This window comes from Polistes fuscatus, unplaced genomic scaffold, assembly GCF_010416935.1.
Source record: "Polistes fuscatus isolate 324 unplaced genomic scaffold, CU_Pfus_HIC Scaffold1, whole genome shotgun sequence".
In the NCBI taxonomy this organism is placed as follows: Eukaryota; Metazoa; Arthropoda; class Insecta; order Hymenoptera; family Vespidae; genus Polistes; species Polistes fuscatus.
The window spans coordinates 8198294-8212341 of NW_025112997.1; the positions used below are offsets into that span (position 1 = coordinate 8198294).

At 42.9% G+C, this 14048-nt stretch overlaps 1 protein-coding gene across 8 annotated transcripts in view; it reads right to left on the reverse strand.

Annotated features, from left to right (window-relative positions):
- Window positions 1-12134, reverse strand: part of LOC122516218 (zinc finger protein 853-like) — a 74608-nt gene extending 62474 nt beyond the window's left edge. For 7 of the 8 annotated variants that reach the window (XM_043633915.1, XM_043633873.1, XM_043633854.1 and 4 more), the window contains exons 1-2: window positions 10584-11723; window positions 8695-8805 (exon numbers count right to left, since the gene is read on the reverse strand). In XM_043633915.1, coding sequence (XP_043489850.1) covers window positions 8695-8805; window positions 10584-11636 — 1164 coding nt within the window. In that variant the 5' untranslated portion in view covers window positions 11637-11723. Of the gene's footprint in view, window positions 1-8694; window positions 8806-10583 lie in introns of all 8 variants that reach the window. The other variant, XM_043633891.1, reaches the window with a different exon arrangement.
- Window positions 12135-14048: the final 1914 nt, after the last annotated feature.

The following is a 14048-nucleotide window of genomic DNA, read 5'->3' on the forward strand; positions in this document are numbered from 1 at the left end:
TCTTCTTTCTTTCTTCTTCTTCTTTTTCCTTATCATCATCATCATTATCATCGTCATCATCATCATCATCATCATCATCTAGGAGTTCAAAGGGCTTTCAACGAGAGTATACATCTAATCGAGCTAGTCGAGCGAAAAATAAGAAAATTTCTAATCCTCCCCGTCCTTTCGTCGATCTATCTTCCGAAAAGAAGAAGATTTGACAACGATTCCAGACTTTTAGGCACGTTGACTTCATTACGAACAAATGACTCTCGAAGAATCATTAAAATTAACAAGAATACGAGCTGAACGACAATGACGGTAGTTGCAGTGTCGCTTCGGGAGAATCGATGAACTTGATCGCGACGGTCAAGATCGTCCGATTGATCCGTAAGTTTACCGAAGCCGCGTGACCTTCCCTATGCCTCGCTGCATGCCGACGACTAAACACTGCCCGAAAATAGCACCTTGTCGGAGGGCAGTTCCTAATCGGGAAGTAGGAAACATCGGGCCAATGGTCTTTCTTCAAATTCGGCTGCTCCTTTCGTGAGAACAGTGTGGTGGGGGAAGAAAGAAAAAGAAAAAAAGAGAAAGAAAGATTAGAGTGGGGGTAGAAGGCGCTGCTTAAGGAAGGCCCTAAACTCAAATACGTCTATAATATTCTTTGAGTTGAGAAACTCATGGAGTTAGAAAGATCTTTTCCATCTTTTTAGTTCTTTTCGTGTCCGCCTCTCGTACCCTCTCTCTCTCTCTTTCACTCTTTTTCTCTCTTTTTCTTTTTCTCTCCAATACATTGCGTGTACCATAACCTCTCTGTCTCGCACCTTACGATCTTTCTGTCTCTCTCTTTCCCTTACTCAAGTCCCATCTTTCTTCCTTCCTTTCTTTCTTCCCTCTCCCTCACCCATTCCTACCTCTCCCAAACGGTCAGGCTATTCACCCACGCACGCGGAGATGACGATGACGATGATGCCAAGAACGCTACTGCTCTTTCAAAACGCATTCATTCTTTCTTTCTTTCAATAAAGTTCACTTTCTAGGACATACTCTTGCAATTTGAAAGATTTTTATTAAAGAAAAAACAACGAAGAACGTTTGTCAAGGATATCATATTAACTCTTTTTTTCTTTCCTTGCGGCGATCGATCGAACAAAGAAGAGGAGATATCCTCGTTTACGTGTCACTGTGGTGTATTGACGATTTTTCTTTCTTTCCCTCTCTCTCTCTCTCTTTCTCAGCGAATGGCATTGGAGCGTTGTCATTGTGCATCGTCTCGGCCCCGTTAACCCAGATTCCGAATCGGCTATTTTTTCCTTTCGGCACGATCTTTTTTAACTCTTTCTTCTCCACCTTCTCTTTGCCCCATCCACGCCCACACATTCTTTCTTTTTTTTTCTTTTACTCTTTCTCTTTCTTATCCAACGGAAGATCTCTCCTCCCGCGTCGTCTTTTCTTCTTCGTTTTTCTTTGCAACCGAGACTTTGCTTGTATTCATATCTCTCTTTCTCTCTCTCTCTCTCTCTTTCTCTTTCTTTTTTCTCTCCTTCTTTCTTTCTTTCTCTCTCTTACCCTTTCCATGTCGAGCACGTTATCTCTTTCTCTCCTTTTTACAGCGTGAGAGGGATCCCCGCTCTTCCTCTCTCTTCCTCTCCCTCACTCCATCGGTCTCCCTCGTTTCCTCTCACTCTCCTCTTCCTCCTCCCTCTTGTATACTCGGCCGGTTCCTGACCTACGACTACGTTCGGGCGAGCGCGCGAATTTCGTACGATACTGTTAGCCTTCTTCTTCTAAAGCTTCTTATCATCCTTCTCTTTTATTTCTTTGTGATATTATTTTATTTATAATTTCCATATTCTTGCTCTTTTCACTCGTAATCTAACTCAGGTTTTACGATATATTTATGCGTTTATATTTAAGTAAATATTTAAGCTACGTATTTTCGCGGAAAGACTTTTTTTATCGCTCACTTTGACTCCTTACATTCAAAACATGTTCGAAACTTCCGACTGTTTATCAATTTAGGTCACTCTATCAATCTGACGATGAAATATGATATCTTTTTTTGTTGAATTCTCTTTCAAAAACAGAAACATCGAGATAAAGAAATAATATGACCTACGACAACGTTCAAAAGGAAACACACGAATTTCGAGCGAAAGTCGTTCGGTAGACGAATGAAGCGGATTCGTGAATCCTCGGAATGATGGAGTTACAGTGGGGATGGATCTCAGGGATGGAAAGGAACGAAGATGTTGGAGGTGGAGGTGGAGAACGAGAATGAGAGATGGTGGAGAAGGTGGGGGAGGAGGATCGAGCGGTCGGCTGGAAAGGCGAGAGGACGAACGAGTAGTAGAAGTAGAAGTAGAAGTAGAAGTAGTAGTAGAGAAGAAAAAGAAGAAGAAGATGGAGAAAAAGGAAAAGAAGAAGAGGAGAAAAAGAAAAGAAAAAAGAAAGAAGAAGGGGCTGATCCACCGGCAATATACACACGGAGAGGAGAGCCGCGTAGACCGCGGCAAAACTCTGCAGTTTTGTTCTTCGATTTTGCAAACTTATATTTAGAAGGGCAACGATCTTTTGCCGCCGCAACTCCGTGAGCCGGTGATGAGAGAGGAGAGGAGGGCCGTGGGGAGGACTCTCGGATATGCGCGGACTCTCTTTCGCGGACGCGGACTCTGAGATTTCTTGACTCGAACGGGAGCGAAACGACGGCTTTCGTCTTCCAAGCTTTTTCTATTCGTTCTCTTTTTCCTTATTTCTTTATTTCTTTCTCTGTATACTCAATCCATCTTCATCGTGTCCGTTGATATTATTTATACGTTTTTCTTGAAGAATTCATAACCGTGAAGTAGTTTGAAAAATTTGCTAAACCTTATCTATTGTTACATCATTTTAATTCGATACTTAAGATTTCAATAATCGAATAGATAAATTATTTTCTTCGAACTTTTATTTTCACATTTCCCCTATTTCATTTTGTTTTTTCTTCGTGTTTCTACTATTTTTAAATTAACTTGAGACTTTCTTCTGATTCTTTTCTCTCACCCATCCATTATCTAGTAATGAGAATAAAAATTCGACGAGCGTGAAAAGTTTGGAAAAGGGGAAATGCGATTACGCGAAAGTGGCCGTGGAAGTTTATCGAAACGTTACCTCTGAAAAAGAGAAATAAGGTCTTGGCGTAAAAAGGGAAAAAAGAGAAAGAAAGAATCGCGATGAAACTTGGTATCGACTTTCGTAGACTTTGGTCGCTTTAGCGACGGCTTTTAAATATAGGCTAGCTTAAATATAGGACATTCGCGGATTATAAACTGTTTTCTCTTATTCTCCCTCTCCCCTCTCTCTCTCCCTTTCTTTCTCTATTTATCTCTTTCCTAAACAGGAATTAATACGAAATATTTAACCATTTTATCTTTTTCTTATATCTCGAGTAAATCCTTATAAGATTTGCCGTCGTATTGATAGCTTTCATCGACACCTTTAAGATCGTCTCGAGGTAATCGATCTTGTACGAAAGATTGATGAAATTTTCTGGCGAATGTGAAAACTCATATTTTTTGAAGTGTATCAGCTAAATAGCAGATACACGTCTGTACGCATGGCTTCTATCAGTGATACAAACAGATACTCATACACATAAATGCGTAAATACGTACATTCAGACATATAGGAGCGTTCCTACGTAAAACTGTTACGAGTTTAATTTTATCCAGAGATGCAAAACATTGAATCTCTTTCCGGCGCTCCGACCGTAATTGCACATGCATTATGGGAACGCCGGGGAAAGAGAGAGAAATAGAGAGAGAAAGAGAGAGAGCAAGAGAGAGAGAAGGTCAATAACCTTGCGACGAAGTCGTGCGTTTCGTCGTACTCGATACGTTCGCGGGACCCGCGAGTCTTTCGTTCTACGTCCGATAATGAATTCCGTTGATCGCGCGCGAACGTGCCGTTAATCGGCATAATGCTGGCTGTCGTATATGCTTATTCGCTAACTATACTCGATACGCTGTTGACCGTTTAACGATTCCCTTCATTTTCGACGATCGTAACCGAACTACTGAGAGACTAAACGGTTCGGTTATTTCATTGATTTGACTTGTAATATGCCTATTATTCGTATAGACGCATAAATGCGCTAAGAAAAAGAGAGGATATTGAAAAAAAATAGGGGGAAAATAATTTCAATCGACCTTGAAGAGTGAGAGAGAGAGAGAGAGAGAGAAATAGAGATAGAGATAGAGAAATTTGCGGCACGAAGAGAACGAATACCAAGAAGCAAATTTCGACGAGAGGTATAGATCTTTGGTTCGTCCCTGCGAGCGCAATCTTATCGTGCGTGGCGTTGGTCGGCTCAGATCGCCGAGGCTGCACGAATGCTCGCGAGTACATAAGAGAGAAGAAAAAAGAGAAGGAAAGAAGAGAGAAAGAAGAAAAAAAGGGAAAAGAAAGAAAGAGAGAGAGAGAGAAAGAGAGAGAAAAGATGGAGTCAACGAACGATAAAAAAAAACGCTCAGCCACACGCGCGACACAAAGAATAAACTCTGCTCAGAGTGGTCTCCCCTCTCGGCCCCTCAACGACTTCTCCTTCTCTCTCCCTCCGCGTTGTTACTGCACTTCGAAGGCGTGTGTGGGCGCTTTCCCTCCCTCCCTTTCACCCCCACCTCCTCCGCCACCACCTCCTCACTCTCTTCCTCTCGTTTTTTCTTTCTTTCTCTCTTTTATTCTTACTGGCTCGCTCACTCTCTGGCGTTCCTCCTTCCATCGCGTCGACTAACTTCTTTTCTCTTTTTCGCGATCTTCTTGGGGTAGGTCACGGCGAAACTGCTCGGAAGGGAGACAGGAAAAGAAAGAGTGGGAAAGTAAGCAAGAAAGAGAGAGAGTGAGAGAGGGAGAGAGACGAAGAAAGAAAAAGAAAAAGAAGAAGAAAGAGAACTGTAGCTGGCGGGGCTGCCACGTATCTGCGTGCCGTTCCGCTCGGAGCTGAGAGAGCTGAGTCTCTTTTCTTTACTTTCTTCGCCCTTTCCTTCCCTTTGCTTCTTTAAATTCGAACGAGTTTCGCTTTGTTTTCCAGGATTATTTTACGTTGCCTTCTTTGATTGCTACTTTCTTCGAATTTCCTTAGATACGTTAAAACGTATGTCGATTTGTTTACCGAGTTATATGTTCGATCGACTGTTTAGAAGTCATTTACAGAGAAGAAAGATAATAAGAATAGAAAGAAAGAAATACAGATAAAAATAAAGTGAGATAGAGAGAGAGAGAGAGAGAGAGAGAAAGAGAGAGAATTATTAGAAGTCAATTGAATATTTCGTTAGATTTATTCGTGGAAAGTTCTATCGTGATATAATCAAATCATGGTCCTCATTGTTGTTCATTATAGCAAGAAAAAGAAACTTTTCTCTTTTTCTTTCTCTCTCTCTCTCTCTCTCTCTCTCTCTCTCTCTTTCTCGCTTAGTTTTGTCGATCGGAGTATTATTCGATCATTATCACCTTCAAATTTGAGCTCCAATAGGAACGATCGAATTATATTCGATTAACTCGTGTAGGTAAAAGGGAGCACCAGGAAAGGTTGCAAAGGTTGTCTTATCGTCGGTTATCATGCAATCTGAAAATCACAGAAAATTACAGAAAAGCCGCGAAGACGGGCCGTGCGATTCGCCCGGGATGGAAGCGAGCAAGTTACTCTTGAGACGTCGTAATTTTATCTTCGTTTGTTGTAACGGCTACGAGGCACGGAACTCTTACTTATTCTTCTTTCATATCTCTATCTTTCTTCTAATTTTTCTTTTTCTTTTCCTTTTTCTTTTTCTATTTCTTTTTCTTTTTCTTTTTTGTTTTCTTTTACTTCCCATCAGTTGTTCAATCCCTTTCGCCGCACTTTTATCTTTTTGCCTTGCGGTTCGAAACTAAGAGGACCTTTTCCCCCTTTTGCATCCTTGCTAAAAGGGTTACTCCATTTCAAATAGAAAGGAAAGAGAAAAGAGAATCGTGAAACAATGGCATGCGTGCAAGAACCGTTATTTAAATAGTAGGAAGGAACGATCTTTGGGGTTGAGTGTAAAAAAAAATCTTTTTTGGGGTTCGAACACGCGAGGAAGAGATGCAGCATGATTTTCATTCGTAAGAATAAAATCCGTTCTCACAAATTTTCGTACTGTTATCAGCATCGTTACTATATTAATATATACTTAAATATTAGCCATTCATAAGCCTAAACGATTAACTCTATTTTTATAATATTTTTTTAATTTTAGTGTTAACACACTTAATTGGTGCTTAAATTTTTATATTTAACATTAATTTCATTAATATTAAACTTAATTTATTAAATAACAAAATTTTATATAGCTGTTGAACAATAAGCGATATGACATTGTATTTATCAATTTTCTTTACTTTTTGTTTTATGAAATTAATTAATTTTTTAAATGAGAGGCTCATATGATTATCATACCCGATTTAAAAGAAAATATTTTACTCGTACGACAAAAAGAAAGTACAAAATAATACAAGTATTCCAAGTTGATTTCTTTCAAGGCAAAAAGTAATCGGAGATTCCTTAAGTTGTACTTTTTTCTCTTCCTCTCACCTTCTTCGTTTATCCTTCTCGTGAACGTTCCGGTTTTTCTGGCAGCTGTCACCGATCCGAGATCGGAGTCCCGAATCGGTGAAGACTGTATTGCTAGTCAGGGACGGTAGCGGCGAACCGGTTTCTAGCAAGGGTTAAAAGAGGAACGTAAGCAAAAAATTCATTTGAATTATTGGGTACGGTTGCGAGGCGTTGAAGTAATTGGATTTTAATTTTTGGCGGTGACGCGCAAGCGGAAGAAAACGATCATAAGGGCGTTTGTCTCGTTCATGAGAACTAAACTGTCGAGTGTTTGCTTTAAAGTAGTCTTTTCACACCCCACTAACTCTTTCTCTCTCAGTCCACCACTCTCACGTAACACTAATTTTCTCTCTCCCGCTCTCTCTTCTACGATGTGATCCAATGAATTTTTGAAGCATCGTTCTTTTCCAAATCTTCCGTCGGCATAGGTGTCGGCGTCTAAGCATCGTCTGCCCTGCCGAAAGGTGGGAGAGGACGTCTTCTTGAAAGATTAGTGGTGCGTGAGGAGGGTGCGAAATATTATGTCGCGTCCGTTCGTTTGATGTCCAAGGGGTCAGGGCTTGTACGCGCGTGGACGACAAAGCCGATTATAGATGGTCCACTTTTCCCCCGAAAAGCCCGAATCTTTAAACGTGGAGGCCAAAGGCTTAAGGACGTCGTAGTCAAGGTTCTCGCATGAGAGCCGACGAACCGACATTCTCTCTCTCTCTCTCTCTATCGTTCATCCAAAAAAGTTCACATTTTTTCGCCGAGTCTTTGGCGTCTGTTTTTGATGCGAGTGACGCTTCGTCCCAGTATCATTTGAGGAGTACAAAGAAACCAAATCTTTTAATTAAATCCCTCAGAAACGTGAAAACTTCGCCATCGTGCCGACCGTTTTTGCAATTTTCTTACAAGTTTTCGCTCAGCATGCGCCGTGTACGATGTGCTAGGTGGGCTTTTAAGGTGCCGAAAGAGAGAGATGCAGGGAGATGGGAGCCGAGTTTAAGAGAGTGGAGGAGAGAGAGGAATAAAACCGAGACCACCGGTATTTACCCTACCTACCCTTCTCCATCTACTTCTCCAACCCCATCCCTTTGAAAAATAAAAGAAGCCGCAAAAACAAAAGACCGAGCGGCTACTTAACGAAACAAATTGTTGCTTCGTAGCGCGGACGAGAATTTAAAAGTTTTCCAACCGTTACCGTAGCACTCCTCCCACTTTTCACTTCCTACCTACAATGTACCTACTTCCTCCTTTTCTCCTTCGTTCTTTTCTTTTTCTTTTTCCTTCTCTTTTCTTTTTCTCTCCTTTTATCTTTTTTTTTCTCTTTATTCTATCTTCCCCTCTCTTGTCCACTAGCCCCTTTACTTCCCATTAACAAACCCACCCCATTTTCATCGCAGCGATGCTTCGACGCGATTCAAGGCTCGTTAACGTCGCCTTATTTCTTCATTCTTCGATTTTCCTCGCGACTTCTCGATCGAAAACACCGTAAAAATGTATTAGCAACTTTAACACCTTTCATTTGGCGTTTTTTTTTATTTTTATATTTAATAAATCGTTTTTTTCAGTGATTTTTGCAAATGTGTCAGATCGAACGAATCATTTGTTTTTCATTCGTTTATAAAACTAACACTTATGTTAGATATGTAAATTCGAAGAGACAAGCATACAAAATACATCGAGAACATGCGAGCTAAGACGAAATGGGTTGTTTACGAAAATCTATTATAGAAAATAATAATTGTTTGTATTCGAACGATGTGCAAAAATAAACGAGCAAGCTCAAAAAGATAGGGAGGTGGCGGAGCGTGGTGTTGTAAAGGGCAAAATAAAAGTGGACGGAACTGTCCAATTGGATCTTCGAGAAAACGTGCAAGAACGAATGTTTGTGTGTGTGTGTGTGTGTGCGTGTGCGCGTGCGCGTGTACGTGTATGAATTGTGGAAGAAAAACATGGATCTATGTATATCGAATCGAAAATATAATAATTAAAAAAGAGATATATGCAATGTTTCGAAACAAAAATAGAAAAAGCGATAAAAATGAATGTATGCACGTAAGAGGGACTCGAAGAAGAATTATTTAAAAGGGGTTCGTGAACAGGCTGAGTGTTCAACTCACTCGCTGCAGGGTGGACCAGCATTCCTCGAGGGTGCGTTCGCTGATGTTGCCCATTCCTCCGCCTCCGCCAGCACCTCCCGCACCACCAAGCCCCGCCGCAGAGGCACGAGACTATCGGGCAAGACAGGAGGCTCGTATTAGTCCGGTTCCAATTCTTCATCAACTGTTACCATTCTTTTAGAGTAAAACTCTAAGACAAGCGTTAAGATAGTTTGTTCTACGGCTAGCTCTTTATACGACTTATACGTATCAATGGTACCTTTTGAAGACTATAGCTTTCTAAATCTATTCTTTTCAACATTTCTTATAGAAATGATGTCGATGTTTGCATCCATGCTGTATATATAAGAATATATTCACAAATAAATAAATATTATTAAAAATTATAAAGAAACGATGCCGATTGTTTTAAAGATATTGTATATATGAGAATACGTTTATAAATAAGTAATAATAATATTGAAAATTATATGTAAGATTATAACATAAAGTTGATAAGGATAAAACCAGAACAACAATAAATAGAAAAAATGAAAATTTTTGGTGGAATGGAAATTCTTCGTAGTTGTCATCGTCTTTGTTGTCGTCACCGTCTTTGTGTCGTCATCGTCATCGTCGTCGTCGTCGTCGTCGTCGTCGTCGTCGTCATCGTCGTCGGTCGTCGTCGCGTAGTGGCGAGAAGTGTATCGGCGTTGCATCGTGCCAGCAGAGAAACGCAGCACGATATTTTCTTGGGAACATCTTCTCGGTGTACCGTATGACGTATGCGTATGGTATTATCTGTGTTGCGCGGGTCAAGAACCCGAGAGACGGCGTATCTGCATCCCCGCGTTGGTGTGCGTGGGCCGCGTTCGCATTTGCGGCATCGCGGCTTTCTATGTACGCGTACACGAGAGCTTCAACGCCCGTGTCTGCTCTCCCTCGTGGAGAGCACGTGTGTAAGTATATATATATATATATATATACATAGTAACATATACATATACATACATGTATACATGCACGCAGAGATCGTGCGTGTTTCCGCGTGTCTTCGTTGTGTTAGATGTAAACGCTGCCGTCGCTGCGTGCTCAGCTTTACGCGATATCGTACTTCAGCTTATTTCGGTGTGTAAGTGTATATTTATGTGTGCGTGTGCATGTGCGTGTCGGCCGCAACATAAGTGTATCTCTGGTACAGTCGTGGTTTTTAACTGTCGTCAAAATTGCCAACGTTGTCTGGCTCGATTTACGAGACGAGATAATTGTTTACAGAACGTACATATCTTATTCTATTTGTTATTGTTTCTTTTCTTGTCACCTACAATAGGAGGACAATGAATTAAATCTTGCAAATAAAAACATAGGTTTCTCGTTGGAGTAATTAGAAACTCTCATTGTTAATTCGATTAGGAAGTAAGAGAAAAATAATATCGTTTTCGGTACCGTCACACGAATGTTAGAGAAAGAGTCGTTTGTAATGAGATTTTAACGGTTTCGTCACCGAGAAGTTAACGCGTCGGCCACGATCCGAACAAATATTTTTCTTCGGTCAGTTTGTGTGAAGAAGTTGCTTGAAAGTATTGTCCGATGTCGGTTTGCCTGAGTGAACGACCTTATTTATCGATGCGTTATGTATTTTTATCGCGGTCACTTCGTCCCAGTTATTTATCTCTTCTCTCGGTGAGTATGGTCGAGGGAGGCTGACGTGATAGAGCGGATAAAAGAAATAAACGAGAGAAAAAAAAATAAAATACGTATCGTAAAGAAGAAAAATAACTAACAAAAGAAAAAGAGAAACAGAAAAAAGAAGATGTAAAGCCGTTGCGAGGAAATGCAACCTTACGCGGAAAGATATTTGCGTTTATATGCAAATTTTTAGTTTAAAAATATACGCTTTGTTTTCTCACCTGTAACTCGTTGACAAGCTTCTCCGTGAGCGTAGCATCGTGGGAGTCTTGGCTGGCTGCGCCAGGACTGAGCATCGAGTTTTGCGAATTTTGTTGTTGATTACCCGACATGTTCATACCAGTTAACGCACCATTTTGCCCGATTGTACCGGCCATATTAAGTGCCTGTTGTTGCAAATTTTGCGACAAATTTTGCGCTTGTTGTTGAAGATTTTGTGATAGATTCTGTGCCTGCTGCTGAAGCGCCTGTTGTTGACTCAGACTGAGATTTTGCGTTAGATTTTGCGCCTGCTGTTGCAATGTTTGCGAAAGATTTTGTGCCTGATTTTGAATATTCTGTAGACTTTGATTAGCTTGACTTAGATTCTGCGGTTGGTTCAGCAACTGTTGTTGTTGCTGCGGCGACAGATTCGGTGTCAAACTTTGGGCCAAATTGTGTTGCAACGTTTGACCGAGGTTTTGTTGCATGTTCTGAGTAAGCGCCTGCGTCAATGCTTGTCCTAGGTTTTGGCTAAGAGCTTGGGCAGCTTGAACTCCCAGCGATGGACTTGACGTTTGGGACATACTTTGTTGGGTCTGTGCCGCCAACGTGTGGAGACTTTGGGCCATGCTTGACGCAATGGCACCTTGGTGATCCGCATGAGGCGATGGTGTCGTGGGTGCCGGCGAAGATTGATGTTGCGCACCCTGAGCAGTTTGCTGATTCATTGACATCGCATGTTGTTGCTGTTGCTGCTGCTGCTGTTGTTGCAGTTGCTGTTGCGGACTCGTTGTTTGTCCTAAGCCAGAATTGGCGTTCTGCTGCACTTGAGACACCGCAGCTTGCTGTTGTTGTTGCTGCTGCTGCTGGCCAAGTGGGCTATGCATCTGCGAAACTTGCTGATGCTGTTGCTGCTGTGTAGAATTCGATATCGGACTATGCTGTATCCCCGGCGAATGCTGAGGCGGGCCTCTTTGCGGCTGCTGCCAATAGTCAGACATCTTAAAGACGTGCTGTCGCAGAGCGTGCAAATTGGCGGCCGCCGCTGTGACGGCCGAGGCTTGGACTTCCATGGATTCGTGTTCGTTTTCGAGATCGGATTCTGGTGAGCTGCAAGGATCTTCGTCCTCCTCCTCGTCTTCTCTCTCAGTAATATCCTCGTCTTCCTCGTCTTTTATCCTAGCGGCTCTTTCTTGCTCGGCTGATGTTGGTAGTCCTCCAGCAACACCAGCAACACCACCACCGTCGCCAGCACCTCCTCCAGCGTCACCTCCACCTCCAGCGTTTCCTCCGCCTGCACCGCCAACACCTCCGCCTCCTCCCCCTCCGCCTCCTCCGCCAGCACCACCTATCCCACCCCCCGAATCGCCAGGGTGGAGATGATTCCCCGGGTGGTGTTGATGATGATGATGGTGGTGGTGATGGGGGTGATGTTGTTGTGGCTGTTGTTGAAGGAGAGGATGGTGGGGACGGTTGTCTTGGTTTTGAGTTTGTTGCTGCTGCTGTTGTTGTTGCTGCTGCTGCTGCTGTTGCTGTTGCTGCTGCTGCGGCGGTGGCGGTTGTTGTTGCTGTTGCTGCTGCTGAGGATGTTGCTGCGGCTGTTGCTGTGACTGTAACTGTTGTTGTGCCTGATGATGGTGATGGTGCTGCTGTTGCTGCTGATGCTGGTGGTGATGTTGTTGCTGCTGCTGTTGGTGGTCCAAGCCAAATTCCGATTGGGCTTGTGTCTGGGCGCGTAGGTCCAGGGCCGCCGTCGCGTCCGAAATCTTGAGGCCTTCGCGAGAAGCCCGGGCTACCCCCTTCCGGCGCAGCTTGCCCGCTTTTTCGCACCCCTTGAGGTAAGCAGCTCGACGGCCGGCACTCCTCCGCGCTTGGCGCCGTTCCTTGCCTCGCTCGCGGTACGCTCGAGGCTAGTTCGTTCGCTCCCTCGTTATCGCTTCGGCTCTTCGCGTTGCCTCCTCCTCCTCCGCCTCCTCCTTCAGCCCAGGATCGTCCTCGTAAGAACGATAACGATCCTCGGCTTTTCGGGCTTCGACGTGGGCGGCGGGCAACGTCAGTTACTCGCCACCTGCTGCGACTTCCCGAGCCCGTTAGTGGCCGCTGCTGCGCTCATGTAATCCGCTCCGCTCTTTCCCTTGACTTCTCTTCTTCTTCCTCTTTTTCTGCTTCCTATTCTTATTCCGATGGCGATCGTTTTCCTCGAGCGGCCCTTATTCGCGATTATCTCGATTTCGGTTGTACAGTCTTGTTCTTTGCTTCCCTTCGTCTTCTTCTTCTTCTTCTTCTTCTCCTTCTTCTTCTTCTTTTTCTGTTGTTGCTTCTTCTCAATTCTCTCGTAGCCGTGATACGAATTCGCTCCAGTCACTTCGCAAATTAGGTCTGATACGCCGATACGTATTTACGTTGATATTATACTTTTACTTTCTCGTCGACAGATGCCCGTCTGTCGGTTCGCTTGATCTCTCTTCTTTACTCTCTCTTTTCTTCTTTTACTTTTTGTCTGTTAACGTTGTGCGTAGGAGGGTGTCGTGTTCTCCCGTGTTCGTGTGTTTTTCTATGTGAGTGCGTGTTTCTGTTGTGTGTATGTACTACTTGTATCTCTCTGTCTCTTTTAACTTCTTTGATGCGCGCGCGAATGGATGTACTCCAAGTAAGGAGAACAGCCTAGTTTTTCTTTTGTCTATCTAACTTAAAATCTAGCGTACACTTAAGTTCAGGTTAAAATTCAGGATTGCCCAGCCCGGACGGTGTAAACGAGGAAGTATAGTCCACGCTGTTACGCGATCAGGATTCGGTCGAAGGTTTCTCCGCTTTTAATTCTTTACACCGGTGTGTAAGAAATCGCACTGATGGATAAAGTCACTGCTCGTCCCGTTTTGCCCTGAGTATTAGCCCCGTTGAATGTTTGATGTGTGTGTGTGTGTGCGTGTATAATTTTTCGTATGAGTCTTTTTTTAGTTGTAACCGGGACGAGAGGGAAACTTTGTCCTCCCTGGATTTCCGTCACTCCGTGTTTCTGTGCGTTTCTCTGAGTGCACTATCTTCAAATTCTTCTTTTTCCTCTTTACTTTGTTTTTCTCTCTTTCTGTATTTAAAAGCGCTTTCCGCTGCTTTTCGTTATTCGGTTGTGCGGTCGAAACTTTCGAGCCTCTTCCTCTTTTGCCAGTTTGGCTCGCGCGCGTCGACGACTCCTCCTCGAAATGCGACTCTAGCGTTTCTCTTTAACTCTTTAAAAGGAATTCTATTTCGATAATCGATTAACCGCTCGTCGTTACCGATATCGTCGATAGTAGTTGTGGTTGCTTCTTATTATCGTTTAGGTTTAATTAATATTGCACTTAGGTACACTCGTTTTTTGAACACACTGAAATATATATGTATGCGGCGCGGGGTTTTATATTGGAGCTTCCTGTCGATATCTTTCCACGTTCTTTCTTCCGTAATCTTCACTCTCTCTCTCTCTCTCTCTTTCTCTTTCTCCCGCT